General features: G+C 37.7%; 2 protein-coding genes across 2 annotated transcripts; one reads left to right on the forward strand and one right to left on the reverse strand.

Annotated features, from left to right (window-relative positions):
- Positions 1–483: 483 nt before the first annotated feature.
- Positions 484–10,970, reverse strand: mfsd8 (major facilitator superfamily domain containing 8). The gene is made up of 12 exons (XM_022191637.2): positions 10,606–10,970; positions 9,877–9,959; positions 9,479–9,522; positions 7,805–8,045; positions 6,724–6,837; positions 6,220–6,364; positions 6,056–6,114; positions 3,775–3,883; positions 3,555–3,689; positions 3,365–3,468; positions 2,953–3,179; positions 484–2,360 (listed from the first exon to the last, which is right to left on the reverse strand). Exons 1-12 carry the CDS (start codon positions 10,659–10,661, stop codon positions 2,154–2,156), a joined length of 1,524 nt encoding a protein of 507 aa, XP_022047329.1. The 5' UTR covers positions 10,662–10,970; the 3' UTR covers positions 484–2,153.
- Positions 10,971–12,626: 1,656 nt separating this feature from the next.
- Positions 12,627–22,284, forward strand: LOC110949525 (butyrophilin subfamily 2 member A2-like). The gene is made up of 9 exons (XM_022191636.2): positions 12,627–12,646; positions 12,959–13,002; positions 13,100–13,162; positions 14,121–14,483; positions 14,571–14,858; positions 15,676–15,774; positions 15,873–15,908; positions 17,561–17,623; positions 17,709–22,284. Coding segments are annotated over exons 1-9 (1,539 nt in total). The 5' UTR covers positions 12,627–12,644; the 3' UTR covers positions 18,290–22,284.
- Positions 22,285–24,240: the final 1,956 nt, after the last annotated feature.

A 24,240-nucleotide genomic window follows, 5' to 3' on the forward strand; every position in this document is an offset into this window, starting at 1 on the left:
GCAACAGCAGCAGGAAGTGTTTGTTATGTGAATCAGCAGGGAAACTGAAAATTATTGATTGGATAAGGTTCAGAGGGAATACTCTATACACAAAAGCTGCATTAACACTTGTGTGCAAGAACCTGTGTGTGATGAGTGACATGGTTGTAGCAGCAGTCAGACACTTTGCATCAGAAGCAGACATGGCAGGGCGACCTTAAAGATGGTCAACAAAAGACTTTAAGAGGCCCATTTTCTCACACAGAATGCACGTGTGAACAATAAAGGCATGTGGGCTGCAACGTGTAGGGCAGGGGTGTCAAACTCATTTTGGTCCAGGGGCCACATACGGCCTAATTTGATCTCAAAGGGGCCGGACCAGTAAACTTATAGCATAATTACCGAGAAGTAACAACAAGTCTAAGTTTTTCCGACATTTTAGTGCAAAAACTATATTAGAAACAACCAGAGATTAAAGTAAGTGCAATTTCAACAACACTATGACTCAGTTTAACATTTATTTGTGTGCATTGTGCATAACAACTGATCACAGTGACTGTACAATGGCACAACATATTTAGGTATGTGTAACTTCAAAACATAGTCCTGGAATTAAAAAGAAAAAAAAAATCAAACTTATCAGGATATAGAAATTTTTTGAAGTCCGTTTTCCACATCTGGAAGGTAATTGTGAACACCTAAATTAACTCTGCACACCTTTAAATCTTAAGAGGCAGCTATTTTATACAGACAGTTAAGAAAGTAAAGTTGTCACCTGCCTTGTTTATGTATAAAAAAAACTACATACATAACATGGATGCATCCATTGGAAATAATATTCCACTCAACCAGACACTTTTGTAGTGAATCTGATGACCAACACTGAATTTCACAGTATTAACTACAGCAAGTTTTCATTTAGCAACTTTTTTTTTTTCCTAGGGCAACAATGTTTAAAGCAGCATTTTACAGGATTTATTCTTGCTTCCTATTTGCTCCTGAAAGTATCAAAAATTTAGATATGAATGAACAAGAATGTGGAAAAAATGGATATTGATGCAGCAAACCCAGATAGTGAAATGTAAAAAAAACTGGATAAAAAAAAGCACAAAAATGACATTTAATGTGTCAAATATCAGCAAGCTGGACATTAATGCAACATGGCTTTAAATACCTGGAGATCAGCACACTGAAAGGTCTAAAATTTGGATATTTATGCACCAAAAAACCTAAATATTATTGTGCAAAACGTTCAAAACTAATTGAATTTATCAAAATTTAAATCTGGATATTATTGCAACAAAACATCATAAATATGGATATGACCACATTGAAACATCACAAACCTGGACACTAATATTTCAATAACTTCCAAATCAACAAACAAATATATTAAAATTCTGTATGGTAACATACCATATACTTCAAATACGTGGATATTACTGTAGCAAAACAACCAAATCCTGTGTTAAAATGGAGAAAAGTATCAATAATGTAGGTATTAATGAAGAAGAATGTGAAAAATACGGATATTGACACAGCAAACCTGGATAATGAAATGTCCAAAATTGAATTTAAAAAAAAGCATAAAAACAACATTTTAACATCTTTATTTAAACAGCTTTCTGATTTTTCTTCTTTCAATCGGTCTCTTATGCAAATCATGTTGGATATAATTTATAAATAAGATAAAAAATACCAGACAGTGTTATTAAAGTGAACATACGAGCATAAGATCACATTAAATCTGTCATTTATCACTCAGTTAATTGTTAGCATACACACATATGCACACCACTTTGCATAATTTCAGGTAAGCAAAAACCTGCAGGTTTAAACTACAAGTGAAACCATTAAAGGAAAAGAGGAAAAAAATGTTCAATATTCTTCAAGAGTTCAGTGAAGGGAATGTTTAATGAGTACCACCGACTTTTCTCTCTCTGAATATGTGCCACAAATTCATTCACAGCAGCTTACTGTGCAGTGCTAGCTCCTTTATAAGTCACCAGCAACCATTAATACTTACCTCAACCTTATCTCTTCACTGTAGAGTTTAAATGTCAGAACCCTGAGTTAGAAAATCTTAAAGGCTTATCAGTTACCACATTGTAAATTAAGGAGCAGCAGCAGTCATCACTGTGGCCAGGATTCTGGCCAAATAGAAATCCACGGAGTTATTCTACAGTCCTTCCGTGGCGCACAGAGAAGGCGATGAGTCTGTGGTAGACTGAGCCGAGCAGGACGATGGCTCCAAACACCAGAGCACAGATGAGGCTGAAGGCCCAGCGAGGGCCCAGGATGGTGTAGACGTGAGAGACGAAGATGGGGCCCAACGTTCGAGCCCCGCTACCCGACGCCGTCAACAGGCCCATATAAACACCCTGAAGAAAACCACGAAAGAAACGTCACTCGGAGCTTTTCTCCTTTCATTCAACATTGATTAATGGTCCATGTAATTTGAAAGACCCAAATATAGAAAAAATAATATATACATACATACATATATGTATATCTATATAAATATTACAATACAGTGATTGCATCAGAATTCCCCACTTCAAGTCAGTATTTAATAGATGCACCTTTGGTCGCACATCTGGATGCTGCAATTTGACCTCATCCTTCTTTGAAAAACTGGTCAAACTGTCAGGTTACACAGAGATTGTGAGTGAACACTTTTCTTATCTGTTCCAGACACTAATTCTCAGCTCTGGATTGAGGTCTGGGGGCTGACTCCGCCTCCAAAGCGGTTGAATACTTATGCAATCACTAATTATTAGTTTTCACTTTGACATGAAAAATACTTTTTTTTGGCAAAGTCTTGTCCAAAAAAAATTATACTGACCATAATTCAATGTTTAGAAGCAATAAAAGGGGAAATCTTTCAAGGATGCAGCACTGACACATTCAAAAGCAGATTAAAACATCCCAATAATTTCTTTTTTTTTTTTTTTTTAAATACACTTCCATTACCTGAGGTTTTGGTCCAAGGATTTTGGAATACAATGTGTAAGACATCACATTGCATGCTGGATATCCCACCCCAATCAGGAAGTCCGAAGAAATGTACTGGGCGAGGTGTATAGCAGGAGTATACTGGCACCAGGTCTGTACAGATGGGCAGCCTGTTGGCTCCAAAGAGCTGTTGGGTGCTAGCGTGGTGCCAGACATCATGCTGATCAATGAGTTGTTTTTGACATCTGTATATGATAAAAAAAGAACCTAAATGTGAGTGGAAATCCCATCAAAACAGACTGAATTCTGAGCCAACTTTTAAATTCGTCCCACAGTTGTATTATTTTAATCACAAGCAGCAGAAAGAGTCAAATTGGCACTGAAATAAACCAATTTAACTGTACAGTTCAATTAATGAATCAATCCATACCTGCCCACTGGATTTTCGGGAAATGATTTCCCCATGGAAGGAGAACAAAGAAGCCAGCAAATATAATAGCCAAGCCTGCTAGAAACACAGGACGATCCCCAACTCTGGAAGAAAGCAAATATTCTTCTGAATAAACCAAATTCAGGGGAATCTAATTTGGTTTAATCCATGCACGCAGGAGGAAAGGTACCTTTTAGAAGCCATTTTTACCACCACAAACACCAGGATAGATTCAAATCCAATGCAGCAGATAATAATGCCATTGTACAGCACAGCTTCCTTCCTGGTCCAGGCGAACATGTCCATGGTCAGCGGCGTGGCAATTCTGAAGAAAAACGTTTAAATCAGAACTTTGTAAAACTGAGTACAAAGAAGAAGAGGATGAAACTTGACTTTAATGAAGCACATACGTCTCAAAGACAGCGAAGATGAACATGACGATGAAGAACAGGACGTTGGAGGTCACGACCGCCACCTGATCGACGGTTTCCTCAGTTTCTTCACTGATCTCAGCTCTATCTACAGAAGGATAACAGAGAATTAAACCCCAAAAACTATTACAACATCCTGTGTCTTGATCCCACTTGGTGAGACAATTTTGACCCCAAAAATGTTTTATTTGTATGTCTACATACAGCATGTCATTCCTCTGTAGACTGTTTATAGTGCTTATTAAATGTTTCCCCTTTTTATTGCTTTACAACATGGAATCATCATCAAATTACACACGTGGACAAAATTGTTGGTACCCCTCAGTTAAAGAAGGAAAAACCCACAATTCTCACTGAAATCACTTGAAACTCACAAAAGTAACAATAAATAAAAATTTATTGAAAATTAAATAATCAAAATCAGCCATCACTTTTGAATTGTTGATTAACATAATTATTTAAAAAACAAACTAATGAAATAGGGCTGGACAAAAATGATGGTACCCATAACTTAATATTTTGTTGCACAACCTTTTGAGGCAATCACTGCAATTAAACGATTTCTGTATTTGTCAATGAGCGTTCTGCAGCTGTCAACAGGTATTTTGGCCCACTCCTCATGAGCAAACAGCTCCAGTTGTCTCAGGTTTGATGGGTGTCTTCTCCAAATGGCATGTTTCAGCTCCTTCCACATATGTTCAATGGGATTCAGATCTGGGCTCATACAAGGCCACTTTAGAATAGTCCAACGCTTTTCTCTCAGCCATTCTTGGGTGTTTTTGGCTGTGTGTTTTGGATCGTTGTCCTGTTGGAAGACCCATGACCTGCGACTGAGATCAAGCTTTCTGACACTAGGCAGCACATTTCTCTCCAGAATGCCTTGATAGTCTTCAGATTTCATCTTACCTTGCACACTTTCAAGACACCCTGTGCCAGATGCAGCAAAGCAGCCCCAAAACATTACTGAGCCTCCTCCATGTTTCACCGTAGGGACAGTGTTCTTTTCTTCGTATGCTTGGTTTTTGAGTCTATGAACATAGAGTTGATGTGCCTTACCAAAAAGCTCCAGTTTGGTCTCATCTGTCCAAAGGACATTCTCCCAGAAGCTTTGTGGCTTGTCAACATGCATTTTTGCAAATTCCAGTCTGGCTTTTTTATGAGTTTTTTTCAGCAGTGGTGTCCTCCTTGGTCGTCTCCCATGAAGTCCACTTTGGCTCAAACAACGACGAATGGTGCGATCTGACACTGATGTACCTTGGCCTTGGAGTTCACCTTTAATTTCTTTGGAGGTTGCTCTGGGCTCTTTGGATACAATTCCAACGATCCGTCTCTTCAATTTGTCATCAATTTTCCTCTTGCGGCCACGTCCAGGGAGGTTGGCTACTGTCCCGTGGGTCTTGAACTTCTGAATAATATGAGCCACTGTTGTCACAGGAACTTCAAGCTGTTTAGAGATGGTCTTATAGCCTTTACCTTTAAGATGTTTGTCTATCATTTTTTTCGGATGTCCTGGGACAATTCTCTCCTTCGCTTTCTGTTGTCCATGTTCAGTGTGGTACACACCTTTTCACCAAACAGCAGGGTGACTACTTGTCTCCCTTTAAATAGGCAGACTGACTGATTATGAGTTTGGAAACACCTGTGATGTCAATTAAATGACACACCTGAGTTAATCATGTCACTCTGGTCAAATAGTTTTCAATCTTTTATAGAGGTACCATCATTTTTGTCCAGGCCTGTTTCATTAGTTTGTTTTTTTAAATAATTATGTTAATCAACAATTCAAAAGTAATGGCTGTTTTTGATTATTTAATTTTCAATAAATTTTTATTTATTGTTACTTTTGTGAGTTTCAAGTGATTTCAGTGAGAATTGTGGGTTTTTCCTTCTTTAACTGAGGGGTACCAACAATTTTGTCCACGTGTGTAAGTCAGCTTTTTTTGGAAAAAAATTACCAAAGAAAGACTCTTTTGTGTCAAAGGGAAAACAGATTTCTACAAAGTATTGTCAATTCTCTACAAATAGAATTATATTCGGCTCATTTAAAGCAACGAATTGGGTAAATACTGATCCTCAACTGCAGAAAAAAGGTGCACCTACTAAATTTATTTTACACTTTATATATATATATATATATTTTAAGTAATAACAGAACTACCTGATTCAATGTTTAAAAAAAGCTTTAAAATGGGAAAACTCTACTACAGTCTTATCTGATAATAATCTTAATAAAACAATCAGAAAATATGACAAACCCTACCTTCTGCTGTGTAGTTGATAGCTTGAACGCACCTCCCGTGATCATCAACATGATGCTCTCTGGTGGCAACAATCACGAGATGTTTTAGCCAAAGGACAGAAGATGCAGAATTTTTTCAGTCCGTGTTAAAATAAAGGTGTTTTAATGATTACTCGTGAACTCACTTCAACACCCAGAGAACGAGCACGATGTTGACGATCCCGAGAGCTGCAGCCAGTAAAGCAGGAGAAGTGTACATGTTGAGCCTCAATTCGATAAACTTCAACGTGACGCCCTGCTCACCGATGAATGACAAACCCGCCTGCAGAGCTGGTACATAAAAATGAAGTAAAAACGATGGAAACACTGCTGCATTTCTTTTTTTTTTTTACTGCTGCAGCTCAGGTTTCCATAATGTTAAAGTATCCTCTACGTTTTTGGTGCCCCAAAACTGTGAAACTTGCAAAAACACATTTATCAGCATTAAACATGCAAAAATATATTTTTTAGCAACTGGACAAAAATAGTCAAACTTTCAAAACACATTCATTAGCAACATTTCTGGTGCCCCAAAACTTTCAAAAACACACTGAGTAGAGATGTTTTAGGTGCACCAAAATGTCGCTTATAAATTTATTTTTGCACGTCTGACAGCAAGTGTGAGTCCGTTGGCAACAAAAGATCTTTACCCGGCCCGAGGATGAAGCCCAGAGCCTGACAGGCGCTCATGTTTGCCATGGCGCTGGTCCTCTCCTTCAGTGATGTAGCGCCAGCAACGTAAGACCTCACCACGGCAACATTACCTGTCAGGAAAACAGCAAAGCTCACAAAAGGCTCACTCCATCTCAAAATATCACATTCCTGCTCCACTGTCTCTGATGTGCATGAAGTTTTGATAGCACAAAATGTGGATATTTATAAAAATTATTATGAATAAAGATTGTTTTTTTTGTTGTTTTTTTAATTTCCCACTGACTCACTTTTAGCATTTTTTTCGCACACTGACATTTGAGGATGTTTAATCAACAATATCTGAGAAAATATAAGATAAAAGATTGAAATTTTAACGGTTATTTCTAATCATGCCATTGATTCAGAATTGGCAATGTTGGACAAGCAGATCAAATTACCTAATAGTCAAAAAAAAATGAAGCTGTCATAAAAAGTCTCATTTTTGAGCTCGTATTAATAAAAAAAATGACAATGAAGAAGTCAACTAGTGATATTTTTTTAACCATATACAGCTGTATGTCATAATAACACAAAACTAAATATATAAAATACTTTTTAAGATGAAATATTTGGTCACAAAAATGGGAAGAAAAAAGTTATTATCATTGAACTTTCATAACTGGTTTGAGCATGTATGACAAGTGGTACCATAAAACAAAAATATTGGTCTTATCCGAGTGGAACAAAGTTTGAAATGTTCAGAGATTCTTTAATCTACTTGTCTTATATTACAGATTCTATATCAATAACATGATGAGAAATAACATTGAAAATCCCAGACTTGAAGCTTTAACAGTCCCTGAGATATTGTTGTTTAAATGGCCTCAAAGTCAGGCAATTTTCTAAAAAAAAAAAAAACGTCAAAGTATTTCACACACCAGCCAAAATGATACAAATAGCATTTTAAATATTCACAGTTTATGATTAAAAGTTTCAATTTTCCTGGCGACTTCAGATGGAATAAACCATCCTCATTTGGTGGAAAAGATTGATTCGGTTCTGTAGGTATTTCAGAAATGCATCACATGAAACCATCACCTGCTCCGAAGCCCACGAAGGTTCTGGACATGAGCATGTGAAACCTGTTGTTGGTCTTGGGCAGGTAGGCGTAGGCGTAGTAGATGTTGGCTGACAGGTTGATGAAGATGGAGCACACCAGTGGCTCCCTGCGAGGCCGGTGGTTGGACCACCAGCCAAAGATGGGCGAAGCCACCATCTGCCCCAGGCTGTAGGCTGCTACCACCCATCCCAGGAAGCTGGCGTCGGCACTACCGTCAATCTACAGGAAACAGTCGGCCAGGAGGTGCTTAGAGTTACTCTTGGTGGGTCAGTCTGGGCCATTTAGAAGTTTACTGAGTTGTTATTTGGGACCCAAAGTAAAGTCCTGCACATTTGCATCTATTTTCAGACCTGTGAATTTCTGTATTTTCATCCTCCAAAAACATCCAACCTAAGAAGCCAATTTAAAGGTTCAATATCTCCAGAAAATGAACTCACACAGCCATGAAAGTTGGTGATGATACAGGTAGAAGTGTTTTCAACAGATCCGAATCACTCAATGGCTCCAGCAAAGGACAAAGTGTTAGTTAGTGGCTCTTGAAAATGGAGAAAATTGCAAAATTTTCACTGGTATTGGCCCTCGAAAGTTTCTATAAGTGCATATATACGGATGTATCCATATTGCTTTAAAAAGTATAGTCTTTGGAAGACATTTCACCAACTTTTGAGGCCTCCAACATTAGTAGAGTTTGATGTGTGGCCAGTATGTCAAGACAAGGTAGCAGTTTTTTGTTATTTTGACAAAACTGTGAGTAAAGTTCCTGCCATAGTTTCCAGCAGATCTAAGTGACTGAATGATTATTGACCTTGCACATGGATAGAAGTGCAACATTTTCAAACTGGGTTGGTATTGTGGCCCTAGAAAATTCCTGTAACTCTATATATGTGGATGTTTGCATATTTCCTAGAAAAAAAATACAGTTTTTGTTCAACAATTCACAAACTTGTGAGGCTCCAACATCAGTATAAGATTTGATTTCTGGAGATATCAAACCCTTACAACGGCTTCTGAGGTGAGACGTTGCTTTGGGAGGAAAGTCTAAAATTCCCAGGTCTGTAAACCATATGAAATTCACAAAAATCTGAAAAAAATGTGTCAAAGAACTCAGTTTGGGGTCAAATCATCATCAGTTTCTCTGTTCAGGGTTCGTTTCAAGAATCAATAGGGCCTAACAAGCCTCACACGTTGTTAAATGTCAACATGAAGACAACTTGAAACTTTTCACATATGACAATATATAGACGCCTATACAGACTTGTGTTAGGGCTTCTATACCAAAGTAGCAAAAAAACTGGAACCCTGTCTTGACATACTTGCCACATATCATATTTAACTGTTGTTAGACCTTACATTGGTGAAATGTCGACCAAAGACTGAATTATACACACTTACAGGAACTTTCTGGGGACACAACACCACCCTAGTTTGAAACTTTTGCACTTGTTTGCATTTTCAGTGGTCAGTAATTAAAAATGTGTCCTCTGCGGGAGCCATTTAGTCATGTGGATTAGCTGGAAACTATTCTGTCTGTGTGCTCACCGATATTTCTATAGGTTTTAAGTTGCCTATGAACAACAAAACAATCAATATTTTTACATCTCCCATAACAGGCATCAATCTTTTACTTTAAAAAAATAATGAGACATGCATACCTTTTGCAAATAGGGCCACACAGATGTGATGACAATCGTGAAACCTAAAAGAGGACAAAAGACAGAGACGAGCTGCAGTCAGATTCCTGGAAATGATAGATTGTCTCCTCAACTTTCAGACAGTCTTTGAACATATCATGTATGTATGAGAAAGACAACAAAAATGTAGCTTAAATTAGTGATATTTCTTCAAAAAGATTCATTTAACAAAAAAAACCCTTCTCGGGTGAACTGCAGGCAGTGTTTCCACAGAACAGAAAGGAGACAACAAGCTAGGACAATAAAATATACTGGAACACTAAATTAAATCAGCATGGTTCAAAAACTGTACACATAGGGGCAGGATGTTAGAAGACAGATTCAGCACGGTCAAACATCTGTGTGGTGGGTCTGCTCACCTACACTGCTGAGGAACATGGTGAAGTACATGACCCGGATGGACCTCCACCGGCTGCTGCTGTCCTCCTCCACAGATCCATCACTGCTCACAGACAGGACAGGTGAGGTTAAGTATTTTTTTCTGGACAGGTGGTTTAGTATTAATCCCAGAACGCACCTGGACTTCCCTTTATATTTACGTAGCATCACAACCTACACACATTTATTTTGAAGCCAATGTCATAGAACATTTCATCCAGGGGTGAAACATCTTCAAGAACTTTAAAGGGAAGGATTTATGTTGCCAATCACAGTCAGAGAGAGTGTTCTTCCTGAAGGGGGCGTGACAACAACTGCTCAGCTGCATTTAAAGCTATAAACACTGAAATATCCCGTTTAGAACACGACTAAAACCAGTAGTTATACAGTCAAGCTGAAACTTTCCTGAATTTGCTGAAAAAAGAGCACAGCATGAGGCAATTAAAGTAAACTGAGCAGTTTTTAAGACATCGTGTGTGTTTTTTAACATCACCAACTGCAAGCACTTATCATGAGATTATCATGCAACATCTCATTTTAGAGGTGAACTCTTTTCAAGAACTTTAAAGGAAATTCCAGGTGCCTATTACGCAAGCTAGGATTACCATGACCTGGTTGACAGAGCATCTGCACAGACATATATAATTATACCAATATGAGACATTCAAAAGTAAACGTGCTTCTACAGAAGAGGCTACTTTAAGTCTGACCTGCTATCGTCGTCCCTGAGCAGCGGTGTGGTGTCATCAGGCTCCAGCTGAGACATTTTAAAGCTGAATCACGATGCTGTCTTTGGACTCTGAAGGTTCAAAACAGTGGTACTAACTCGCCATTTTGCCGAGGGTCAGTGAACTACGCGGCTAACTCCTCTGAAAAGGCTCTGGCGAAGCGAGCAGCGGTGTCAGGCTAACGTAAGCGAACGGGTCACATGCTAGCACGTACGAGAGACGAGCTAAAGCCGTAAACGGTTCGGTATCGACCAACGGTGAAGAAAGTAAACAACCGTGCTAGTCGGTAGCGTACACACAACTGGACTATGACACCAGAGGAAGTTTAAAATTTGACCCCTGTCAAGTTAGACAGCGTCAAACCCGCGACTTCCGGTTAGCGCTTTCAAAATAAAGTTCCCCAATCCATTTAAAATCTGGGTAAAATCAGTTCTTGACATAAAAGTTTGCATGATTCTGCTTCCAGATCAACCATTCAGAATGAGCCGATAAAATGGTACAATATAGGAACTTCGATGTTCCTATATTGTTGATGTTGAAATTAAACTTTTGAGACCCTCACGCTTATTTTTGTACCATCACGCACTACATACATTTATTTTGAAGCTATTCCACAACATCCGGGGATTTTGTGGCGTTAACTGTTTACCTTGAGGCAGCGCTCTCACGTGAGAGCAACATAAACACAGCTAAACCTCATTTAATCATCTTCTGTCATTTCAGTCCGAAAACATCTAGCAGGATTACTAGAATTGTTTAGAAATGCTTATAACAGAATAAACAAAAAAAGCCCAAAGAGAAAATACATTTTACCAGAAAATAAAACAAGCAATATAAACTCATTTTTCACATTTTCTTAAGTCTATAAAGTTTCGGTGTGTCGTCTCTGTAAGCTCAAATTACAAAAGATGCGTTTCTCTCTTTGTGTTATTTATGATACCTGCTATATCACATTTCACTAAATGGTAAACGCTAAATGACTGCCATATGTGAAACCATTTAGTGCTGATTTCACTTGCACCCTGACACCGTAGTTGCATTCACTGAAACTTGGATATCAGAGTTTCTGTGAATGAACTTGATCTATTAGATCTGTCTGTCGACGTACCGTCAAATATAATGGTTACATTCAAAACTTTTAAGAAAGACCAAACAGCATCACTTTAAGAAAACTCTACTTTATGATTTTTTTGTTTTGTTTTGCAGTTATTTATGAGTTCTCTAATAAAACCAAAAACGAAAACAACAGACAGAATTGGTTTAAAAACATGATATAAAAAGTATTTTTTAAAATGCTGAGAAGATGCATTAATCAGCCACTTCCAAGCAACTATCTTTATTTGTCATAAGATTCCATTTTTCTTCATTATGCTCCAAGACATTACATTATTTCGGTTTCCGCATTAACTGTTATTTTACAGATTTCCCTTGTTTTGTTAAATGACAGAAAATATCTAGTAAAATCACAGAAAAAGCCATGATTTCAATGTAAATCATAAGAAATATTGTCCACATCAAGAAATCTGTATTTCTAAAAATTTAACTTTGTTCTTTTACATTTGATTGTTAGATTACACTATTTTTTTCTGTATTTAAATTAGGAAAAAATGAAAACAAATGTTGTATATAACTGAGAAGTTGTTTTAAACCTTTTTTTAACTGTTATTTTAGAAATTGTCTCTGATTTCTAAAATTAGAGGGAAATAATCTAGTAAAATCACACAAAAAAGAATTAATTAAAAATGTTTTGCTGCCTGCAATAAATAAAAAATAAATAAATGTCCAAAAGTGTACACATTGTGTCTATTTAAAATCAATACTTCTAAAAACAGCAATTTCTTCCGACTAAAAATGAACTGTTTGACTGTTTTTAAAACCATAACAACAATTAATAAATCAATTAATGAAATAATAAATAATTAAAAAATAAAGAGAAGATCGAACATGTGCCAGATATTACTTAGAAAAAAAGGCAATGCCATAGAAAAAGAAATGTAGTGCCAGAAAGTAGAAGCAGTGACATGTAAGTACGATACATGATCGAAAATAAAATAAGGCTAAAATAGAACCGTTTAAAATAAAGCTGGCAGCTCAACTGAGGAGCAGCAGCTGCAGACAGAAATAAGACACTTCTTGTCGGTCCTTGATTTTCTGCAGCTTTAACGTTGCTGGATGTAAAAGTGAAAGTGAAAATAAACCTCTGTGTGAGGCGACATCTTGAAGCGTGGTTGTTGTATTTTCGAGCTGCACGGAGAAATCACACTGAAAAAATGGCGAAGCTGACTTCATACCTGTAAAAAATAGGTTTAATTACACCCCGATTTCTGTCTTTAAGGAGTTTACCTCGATTTCACCGCTGGGATTGTAAAACCAGAATGGGTAGGTGAACGCTCCCTGTTTCAGCGTTTCTGAGGTGGAATAAAAAGACCTTCAGTCATAATTTCTACATAATTACTGATTACTTCATGTTTTACAGACGGACGTGTGATTCATTTGTGGCTTGTGGGGTTTTTGTCATCTTCTTGTGGAGCTTCTTCCGGTAGGACAGGTTTCTCTACATGCCATGTTCACACAGGTTTTATATGCTTGCCTGAGGGTTTTACTCACTAAACCAAGGTCAGATACCTCCCAACTGTAATCACTTTTGTCACCACTCTATCTATCTATCTATCTATCTATCTATCTATCTATCTATCTATCTATCTATCTATCTAGTAAAAAATGAAAGTTTAAATTGTATTAGTTTCATTTTTCTTTTTTCCTTGTCCAGTTATTTTGCAGATATGAATCACAGATGATATCCAGCAAGATCACAGAAAAAAAAAATCATTACTTTACATGTTAACTATAAAATAAAACTTCCAAAAACTGTAAACAACATCTACCATATATGTATGATTGGTGATTTGACATTATTATCTTGTCTGTGATTTAAGTTTCAATGACATCAAAGCGATTGTAAACTTTTATCCTAAATCCAGAAATTCCTAACTACTAGTACAGTAACACAACAGCTAACCAGACTCAAAAGCAACATGTATTTCAATGCATAAAGTATAATTAGATACATTTATAGAGTTAATAATGTGATGCTGTAGCACTAGCTAGATTGAATGCTTCACTAAGCCCTTCTTATGACCCAACTTCTAGTTTTTTGTCAGGGGTTGTGAATATAAATTATAACAAAGATAAAATAAACTTTATTTTGTTGGCCCAGAAATTCTATCTCATCAGTATAGTACCACAATAGCTCACCAGCAACTTAGAAATAGTATATGACAGAGAAATGTGATTGACATGAGAAATGATATGATTCACACAAAAATGTTTCACACAACCCTGGCGGTGCCGTTTTAATGTCCTAATGGGTTAAAGCTACATAATATAAGGCAGATGGTTCCAGTGTTATGGCTGATAGGTGTAGATCCTGCTAGCCTGTGTCTACACGATAATATGCAGGTAAAAATGTAACTTAACCAACGGCATCTATGTGATAGTTTCAGATAGTCTGGTGGTTTCGGTCGGGCCTCCTGTCTCGGTGCACCGCAGCCTCACAACCACACTACCGTGCTGGATCAATCCACCGCAAAGTGCCGAGGATCTGGAGGTACGCTGGTTTCGTGACAGCGACTTTGACAACCCCATCATGCTTTATAAGGAGAAAAAGGTCAGTGTAACCCAGGCGTCGTACGCTGGCCGAGTCTCATTTGGCCCAAAGGAGACAAAATCTGACGGGTTGAAGTCGGGTGATGTAAGCCTGAAGCTGGAAAATGCTGTGATTGAAGACGCAGGAGATTACACCTGTTATGTCAGCAGCTACAAGGGTTATGACAGCGCAACTATTGCTCTCCTTGTAACAGGTGAGGGTCATGAAGGTGGAGTGAATGCAGATTATCAAAGAAAAGATGGGTGCATCAGATGTTCTTGATTTTCCTCCTCCTTCCTAGAAATTGGAGCCCCTCCTCTGTTGTCGACTGTGTGGACAGAAGATAACAGGGTGAAGGTGAGCTGTGAATCTGAAGGATGGTATCCGAAACCAAAGCTGCGTTGGTCGGACCAGACGAAAGATCTGACCCCTGGAACTGTGCTCTACGGCAACGATTCTTCTGGTCTTGTCTCGGTCTCCAGTTGGGTGCTTGTCAAAAGCTCCTCAGAGGTCTCCTGCTCTATCAATGTTCCCAACAACGCAGCAAAGGAGGCTAGAATGCACGTGGAAGGTCCTTCTGCTCAGAAGGGTAAAGAGAGTTATGTGTATGTGTACTACAGCTGTGTTTATACAGTAAATGAGTTACAGGTCCTTGAAGTACATAAAAGTGGGTACAAATGTTACTTTTTCCATTATTTCTGACCGTCATAACTTTGTGAGTACAGGAAATAGGCACGTGAAACTTCAAGGTCTGAAAAACACATTTGAGTTCTGGTGAAAACTGCAATCAAACCAGTTTTACATTTACTGAAGGTGCTGCAATCTAAAGCCAAAATGTTTTTGTTCAGACTTGTTCAATGCTATCACTTGTTTTGAACAACATGGTGATATGAGCCTTGATGGTTTACCCAGAATGCAGCTTTTTAAAGTTTTCTTCAGGAAATTATCAGAAAACTGAAAAAACATCCAGGGTATCAGTGAGTGTTTCTAGGACTCTCTGTTGTGGTCATTAAACTGCTGCGGTTTGACTGTTCAGACTATCATACATCCCATTATATAGATTTTTTAAAGTGGGTTATAGAGAAAATGAACCCAAACCAGATGTAGTCTTTAGATTGTGACACTTGGAATCGATGTAAAACTGATTACCAGAATTAAAATGTGTGTTTTTCAGCCCTGGAAGCTTCAATTGTCTATAAAAAAAATGCTGGAAAAAGTAACACAAATTAAAAAGTGCAAAATTTAGGTAAAACTTTGCATGGCTTCATTACATATAGTGAAGTTTTCGTATATGAAAACCCTGCTGATTCTGAGGAGGTCAGGTGGGAACTTTTTCAGGTTTGGCTGATTTTACATGGAATGACTTGGATAAAATACAAAAACAAGAAATCCTTCTTTTTATTTAGAGTCTGGATCCGCTGGAACGGCTGGATGGGTGGCCTTCGCTTTGCTCCTCGTATGCGTGGTATTAGCTGGACTTGCTGCTGTGTACATCAGAATGAAAGGTAAACTTTAATACATAGATGTGTGTGTAACAAATTAAAAGTGTGTAAATATGAGCACTGACTGAATCAAACCCTGACATGTTTTTATTATGTTTCAGGGAAGAAAACCAAATCAGGCACAGGCCATGGTGACGGTAAGAAAGACCACTGACGATTACTTTGTCACAACGTTTCCCTTAAACTGGATTATATTCATTATATATTTATCTTACAGTTGTGGTGTTGAGCTTCCATAAAGTTTGGGTAACAATCTGAACTAAGTGAATAATTTACTACATACTCTCAAATCATCAGGTTCCTTTTGCTTGACCATCTCTGACCATCAATAAATTATTATCTCTGATTATGAATATGAACACAAATTTAAACTGTGATGAAAAATCCCATCTTTGAACTCATATTACCAAAAAAATGCTAATACAGAAGTCATTGAGTAAACTTCATATGCTTGAAGGTAAACTCTTCAGTAATTCTTATGAATATGCATAAAGTCCAGCTGTCACTTTTTTCTTGAATCCAAGTTTATTCCCAATAAAACATAAAAGAAGAGAAATATTTTCATCCTATCACACATTTTCCACGTGTCAAGTCATGAAAATTTCCCACTAGAAAACCCCCACTATCCAACAGTTCTGTGTTTTTGGTTTTATTATGTTGATGTCATCCTAATGACTTAATGCAATCATGATTCACATAGAAACTGCACACAACTACATGACAAGTCTCCTCCAAACCAAAGGTTATGTCTACATTGTGGGGTCTGAAACTTGAAAATCTGTCCGTATCAAAGGAATGATTTTCTGATATTTTGAGAAGCATTTTGAAACTTGAAACATCAGCACAATATAACCATGACCAAATATTTAGATCTGTTTGGACATTGGGATGTATCAAAGATGAACTCAGGTCGAGAGACCATAAACTCTTGACGAAAATGTTTACCGAGGCAACACATGAAAACTAAAGTTGAATCACTTCCTCATTTTTGCAACCAGAGGAATCGCCCTCTGCTGGCTGTTAGAAAGAATGCAGGTTCAGTTTTCAGACCCAAGTACTACGTCCATTTTTATAAACAGTCTCTGATCACTTCTATGAAGGATACAGCTGTACATCCTCATTCATCCTTCAAGATGCTGTGCTGTGACTGATTTTCCTTAGGAGACACGGTGGCTGGAAATAGAGAGATAATGCAACAGATTAGCAGGGTTATGTTTGAAAACGTCATCTCAGAGCCACAGATAATGCTCCTAACAAAAAGGAAATTCAGCTGTATGTGTAAACTCAGTATATTTCTTTCATAAAAAAACACAGAACATTTTTTTTATATTGTATTTTATATATTGACGGACATTTGTCAGAAGGTAAGAATTAATTCAGACTGTCATTGTTCTTGGAGTCAAAAGAAAAACCCAGCAAATATATGAACATATTATTTCCATTTCAGCACAGAAACATCCAGCAGGATTACATTTATTTGTTTAGACATGTTTATAGCAGAATAAACCAAAAACAGCTGAGAGAAAATATATTTTACCAGAAAATAAAACAAGGAATATTAACCCATTTTTCACATTTTAAGACAGAAATTGAAATAATCTAATGTCTCAGAGCATAAAGAAGAAAATTGGGCAATGTGACAGATTAGCAGGGTTATGTTTGCAATCTTCCTCTCAGAGCCACAGATAATGCTCCTGACAAAAAGGAAATTAGACCTAATGTGTAAAATCAGTTGACTTCTTTAATAAAAACACAGAACGATAAACAATGTTTTTGTATTTCTTTCCAGAGGATGACCCCCTTTTGTCAAAAGAAATTCCTGTTCTATCAGAACTTCGGGAACAATATTATGGTAATTACTTGATTTAATTTCTTGAGAACCACAGTTATTTGCTCCTGTTTTTCTAATCTGTTCTTGTTTTTGTCACTTTCAACAGTAAATATTAAGCTTGAGGACACAAACAACAAATTCCTCACGTTGGCAAAAAATAAACTGCGAGATGCCAATTGTGCTAGCTTTCCTGATGGCGAAAGTGTGACCTGTCTCACTGCTGTCAAAGGAACACCTGGGTTCTCCAGTGGACGACACTACTGGGAGGTTTCTTTGGGTAATCCAGACCTTGGCCTGAAACGGTCCTGGTGGGTCGGAGTTACAAGTGCACCTGAAATTTCTCAGAAATTCGACCTTCCAAACACTAACGGCTTCTGGTTCCTGTTTTCTTCCCCCGACAGAGCAGACAGACTTCAGTTTAGCACTGAACCAAAGGTTTTAATTGGTTGTCCAAGACCGCAGACAGTTGGTGTGTTTTTGGATTATGATGATGGAGAGCTCTCCTTTTATAATGTAGAGGATGCAACTCTAATTGGATCTTTAAAAGCCACATTTAGAGGTGAAGTATTTCCACTTTTCAATCCTGGGAAAGGTGATAAATCGCCTATGGAGATTTTACACAAGGTAGAAGAGAAAAAGTCTGATGATGAGAGGAATTGTGTAGTTTCAGTTGAACAAGAGACCTAACCAGAATTCAGGAAATACTGTATGTTGTTGCAGCATATCATATTTGTTCAGGCTTTTCTTATTTGCTATTTGAGACCCAAAACCAAGTTCTATAAAATATTATGGCTGAACTTTGAGAATTTCTGAATGGTCTGACCTGGGAATTTTTCTAATTTCACCCCTTTACCTGTGAAACCATTTTGAGGGTTGAATATCACCTAAAATGTAGCTCTTTGAACCATGACATTGGTGAGGACAATTAAATTTCAGTTCAATTTTATTTACAATTCAGATTGTTTCAAGACCCTTTACAGAACCCATAAGCCTGCATACAGCCTTTGACCAAATTGAAGCCCTCATCAGTGGATCAGTAGAATTTGATGTGTGGCAGGTATACCAAGACAAGGTTCAAGGTTTTTTTTGTTGCTATTTTTACATGCCAAAATAGTGTTGTGGACTTATTGGTAGGGCCTCAAAAACTGGTGTATATGATGTTCTATATGTGGAAAATTGCAAGCTGCTCCAAAATATCAAAAAACTAGAACCTTGTGTTGCCACACAACAAATTCTACTGATGTTGGAGGCCTCAAAAGTTGATGAAATGTTGGTTCAAGATTGTATTTTTGGTTGGAATTTTGTACACATCCATCTATATACATTTGCAGGAACTTTCTGCAGCCCAGTTACCACTGGTGTTTTTGCACTATTCTCCATTGTCAAGCACCAGTATATAAATATTTGACCTCTGCTGGAACTGTTCAATCATTTGGATCTGCTAGAAAACATTAGTCTGTGTCCTCAGATGTCAGGGCTGTGGTAGGTCTATTACTGGAGATACTGGATCTTTATAATGGCTTTGCAGGTAAGACATTTCTTGAGAGTGGAAATACAAAGAATTCCCAGGTCTCACAAAAAGTAAACAGAAGTCTCAGGCAAAGTGCTTCACAGAACTTAGCTGTGAGTCCCAAATAACAAACGAGAAAACCACTGAGAGCGCAGTACTCCAACGAGGCTGCTTAGTCGTATCATTTCCAACAGCTAAAATCTTGAAAAAAAAATTTCTTGCAGAAATCATGGCCATATAGATTATGGCCATTTAATACGATGTACCCACAAACAAAATGACCTTGCGCTGAGCACAGGCATGTGTTATGCATGTGTACATTATGTACGGATACCAAATCATGTGACCTAAATATGTAGCGGGCGGTGGGAATTGATGGTACTCAGAAACGCCCCCACAATTTAATCAATTGTTCCTTGTATCATTTCCCGATAAGTCCGCAGCGGTCGATTTGTAGTAGGATCGCAAGCATGTGAATTTCAACAGGCAGCTGACGTAACGTTCCCTTGTCGTAGTTACAGTGATGCCTTGCCGCTATCTGGGAAGGATACAGAAATATTCAACAAATTTGTGGATCCAGAGTATAAGCTGCATCACTTCCAACATCTAATTACTTGGTGCTTGTGTCATTTCTAAGCTTCCCTGAAAATTTGATCCAAATCCAATTTTGAGTAATGCTGCTAAGAGACAGACAAACGTATGCCGATCATCGCATAACTCTGGCCGTTTCTTGGCGGAGTAATAAGGAAACGCTGAAAAAAAAAAAAATCTGACATGGTGGAGCAACACCGTTATCTGAACTGACACCAACTGACTCTACACCTATTTAAAGGAGCTGGTTGAATACTTTTTAATACTTCAGCATTATCCTGTGCTGAAGAGAAATCAGGAAAGTGAGTATTCTGAACTTATTGATATTTCTGTAGACATTTTTCAGCGGCAAACTGTACAGACTTAAGTAATGAAGGATGTTTTCTAAAGGGATTGTATGAGTGGCATACTTATCAGCAGCTTTATTACCCGAGGTACAATGGGAACAAAAAAAGGCATTTGACTGACAAAAAGTGAAAAAGTCTAAAATGACTTCAAAATGAATGTGACACGTTTGAAATAGCTGAACAAGACGTCACCGATGGAGAATGAAGGATTTTGTAGTAAAGAATCAAAAGGGATTCAGCTTAACTGCAAAAGAACTCATTAACCTCAAGTACCATAATATTCTAGACCTGAGCTCCTTCAGGTGTCCAGGAGTATAAGATATAAAGTGGTCAGAAGAAGGCCGAACCACGACCACAACTAAGATTCACAACTTTAAGAGCCAAAACACATATGAAAATAAACTTTTACAAGCTTTATGGACAGAATGACACTCCATCACATGTATCTAATTAATCTACTGCTTGGCTCAAAGGCCTCAAAGATGACTGAATAATGATGCTGGCAGTAATGGAAGATGATATATCTCTAAGCAGCATTGTATGAGACTCTTTTTACTGCGTCAGTAAAAGTAAAGATACCAAGAAACTGACACACCACAGATGCCAGTTATTGAACAGGAGATTGGCTCTAATGGTGTGACATTTACAATACATTTTATAATAAAAATGGGAGGGACAAAACTTACTTTCCCTTCGTGAAACATTGAAATTTGAGGCACAGTTAAATTTTCAATGATCTGAAAGCATAGTATTTGTTAATTCTGATGTAATTGTTTCATAATTGTGAATACTATCTACAAACTAGCTACCAAGCCAAGACCTGGCCTTTTTTTACTTTTAAATTATCGTAAATATTTGTGTGTAATGTGTATATGTAATTCATGTTAAAAATCAAAGTCGTATTAGCTCAAGTGACACACCGGACTGACAAAATTATTCGTTTTATCCGTTTAGCAGCATGTGGCATTTTTAAGTAAATATAGGTAGTATTTTGTTAAATACAGTATGCTTATTCACTTTGATGCTTCCTGTGTGGTAAATATGTAACTGCAGCCAGCAACCTGTGAGCTTAGCACAAAAACGGGAAGCAGGGGAAAACAACTGACATTGGTCTGGATGAATTTTAAGCTGCCTAACAGATGTTTCAACACTTTTTGTGGGATTTAACAAGCAACCTACATACACTACCTGGAGACCTGAAACCTACCCGTTTGATCTTTTTTACTGTCTTTAAGCTAAGCTAACCAGCTGCTGGCTGTAGCGACCAACAGGTAACTTTTCCAAATCCATTGCTTTAAGTGTTTCTTAGTTGGTAATCTTGAGGTAAAATGCAAACCATGAGTGATGTCCTGATCAAGTATCAATCTGATACCATTTTTCTAGACAATACACACTTCAATCCAGTGTAGATGTTTGACAACTGAATGGCATCCATGCTGTCCCTTAATGTTGTGTAGGTAGTCAGGAACTGTGGCTCCACAAGCTCAAACATGGTGAAAACCTGTATTCTCTACATGTATGTCAGAAAATGTATTGCAGATTAGCTGTACTACCTGGTTATTCCACCAGATATAACTTTATACTGTTTATTTCTGTAGAGACCAGAGGAACTGGCCATTCGGAGTTTGTGCCAGCAAGCAGAGCGTGTTGTGTTTTTTTTTTTTTTTTGGTAGCAAGAGGTACCATGACAAAGACTTTTGGGACAGTTAATGACCTCCAGGCAGAGCTCATGTGTTTAAGACAATCTGAAATCAATTGTGACAGAGTTTTTATATCTTAGTGATGTATGTAACAGGGCTTCCTTGCGCCTCCAATTATGCAACCATTGACCTGAACGGCAAAATTACCATAAAAGGAATGTGCACTGTCAAGTACCTTTGATTAATGGTACTGCTGATTACTGAATTGTGATCAGTCCAGATCACAAACTCTAAGATAGATCAGGACATCTCTACACACCATATAATGTTATGCTTCTGGTTTGTTGTGACATGCCTCTTAGTCAGCGTTGTTTGGAGTTCATATGACCACATTGCGATATCACTGAGATCTTTGAGACTTAAATAGCATTGCTGTGTCTACAATTCAGTCATTTTGTTTTATATAGAAAGTGCTATCCAGTATTGTAATTTTTACTGACTTTCCTTATAGATGTGAAGCTATTAAATGCTGTTATGTACTAATTTGCCATAATCTGTCATTAAGATACTAATTAAACCATGTATAATGCACAATGTTGTCATTTCTTGTGCTTACATACTTCCTTCAGCATTTTGACTTTTTGCTATTTTTGTAACAAAATGTAAACATTTCATGCCTCTTGGTTTGAAATCAGTTGTTTTCAACATCTGGGTAGGATAAATATGAACATCTACTCGCTTTTCTTAAATTGTTTAGCTGCATACATGTGGAATTTTAATTAGGGTCTGAGCACCAACGGTCCCGGAGGACCCTATTGAAACCTTAGGATTTCTTTTTTTCTTCACTCTTTTCCTGTCTTTTCAAACTCCACTTTGGGAGCCTAAACATACCCCAAAACATGTCAAACTTTGCATACATATCAGGACTGGCGAAAAAATTTGCTCTAAAGCTCGCCAAAATTAACACACATACCTGGATTGGTAAACCATTTCATATTTTAGGGGAATTCCACCTGATTGTGGCAAAATGGCTCCACAACACCACCTGGAAAATTTCAAACATTTACTACGGCCAGTTCGTGTCATCCAGAGTTGTGAAATTTGGTAGGCAATTGTACAATGTCCTTTGTGGGGTATTGCCTCAAATCATAAGAAAAACTGAATTTAAGGACTGGTCACCAAGTCTGGCTTATTAATTAAATACAACTAATTAACTGGAAGGTTCTCTTCATTTTGCATGTTTTTCTTGTTGTCGGAGGCCCCCGCTACACCTTATCCAGCTGTATCTGCAGCTTGTACATCTCTGTGGTTGTACACTAGATGGCAGGAAAGTACACAAAGCTGACCAAGCTGTGATGAGAGTAATGTTAAAGTGGAGTTTCCTTCCACTTTTACATTACTCTCATGCCAATGTGACTGTGTTATGTTATTGTTTCTTGTAGCGAAGATAGTAGGGACAGGGGACAAAGCTGACTGAATAGCTGACTTCTACCTGCATTCTGCATCAATCAACAAACACTGAGGAACTCAGGTGTTCAAAGTGTTAACGATCAATGTATCCTCATCAGTTTTAAAGCTACAGCTACATTCTGTATCATACAAGCATGAGCCGAGTGACCTACCGCTAGGAGTTGTCAGTGTTTGTGCGGAAGAAGAGACTGCTCAAAGACAGAAGTGTTTCAGAATGGGGAAACAAACCCACACTAGCCTCTGCAAATTCCCCCAGCTTACTTGCCCCTGGAGGAGGCAGTCAGGGGGACGAGGGGTTTTCTGGTCACGGCCTACACCCAGATTTTTAATGTGTCTGAAGTGCATTAGATCCATCCTGCCAGTCTGTCAAGGTCCAGACAACGACAGACCTATGTAGAAAGCAACAATCAGATAAAGCAAGAATGGACCAAAGGGGGAAAAGTTTGGAGATTTAAGGGCCACCTGCTTTCCTGTGGTGAGTCCCTTCTGCTGGTTCACCTACCAAAACCCTGTCAAGACTTCTACCTCCTCTCAATAGTCAAGTTTGATCGTCTTCTCGGTGTACTTAGACAGCAATAGGCTTTCCTATTAGTGCAAGGATCAGGTTTCATGTCGAGTTGAATTAAGCTGCATCCTCCACTCCCTCCATTAAACCTGAAAGCTTTGCAGCCATCCACCCCTCAGTATCCAGACATATTACTCTCCTGAATATTTATTTTTCTGCTAATTGTCGCTAATTGTATCTAGATGTATTTACAGCACTAAGCTTCAATTTAACAGTTACATGTCTTAAATAAAAAGTACATAATCAAGAAATTCTGATGCATTTGTGAAAGTATTTTACCCCATTTTTGTCAAAAGTTAAAGAAATGTTTTGGTATTTTAACATGATTTTACATTAGAAATTAAAAATAAAATGTAAATATAAAAAAAATGTAGAGATAAAATGTGTGAAATTGCACATTTTTTTGTCACAGTTACATGACAACAGCCGTGTTGCACAATACGTTTACCATATGCATGTTCCTAGTGATAATGCTGGACTTTTACTGATGTAAGAGTTTGATTACAACACTTTAA

Source organism: Acanthochromis polyacanthus, chromosome 23 (genome assembly GCF_021347895.1).
Source record: "Acanthochromis polyacanthus isolate Apoly-LR-REF ecotype Palm Island chromosome 23, KAUST_Apoly_ChrSc, whole genome shotgun sequence".
Taxonomy (NCBI): Eukaryota; Metazoa; Chordata; class Actinopteri; family Pomacentridae; genus Acanthochromis; species Acanthochromis polyacanthus.

Excerpts from the sequence above, each read along its gene's own strand:
- mfsd8 (XM_022191637.2), bottom strand. The coding sequence starts at position 10,661 with ATGTCTCAGCTGGAGCCTGATGACACCACACCGCTGCTCAGGGACGAC. Across the intron at positions 6,365-6,723 it reads GGGCTTCATCCTCGGGCCGG|CTCTGCAGGCGGGTTTGTCA; the intron begins GTAAAGATCTTT and ends TTTATGTACCAG. Across the intron at positions 2,361-2,952 it reads TCCTTGGACCAAAACCTCAG|GGTGTTTATATGGGCCTGTT; the intron begins GTAATGGAAGTG and ends GGTTTTCTTCAG.
- LOC110949525 (XM_022191636.2), top strand. Across the intron at positions 13,003-13,099 it reads GGATTGTAAAACCAGAATGG|ACGGACGTGTGATTCATTTG; the intron begins GTAGGTGAACGC and ends CATGTTTTACAG. Across the intron at positions 13,163-14,120 it reads TTCTTGTGGAGCTTCTTCCG|TTTCAGATAGTCTGGTGGTT; the intron begins GTAGGACAGGTT and ends TCTATGTGATAG.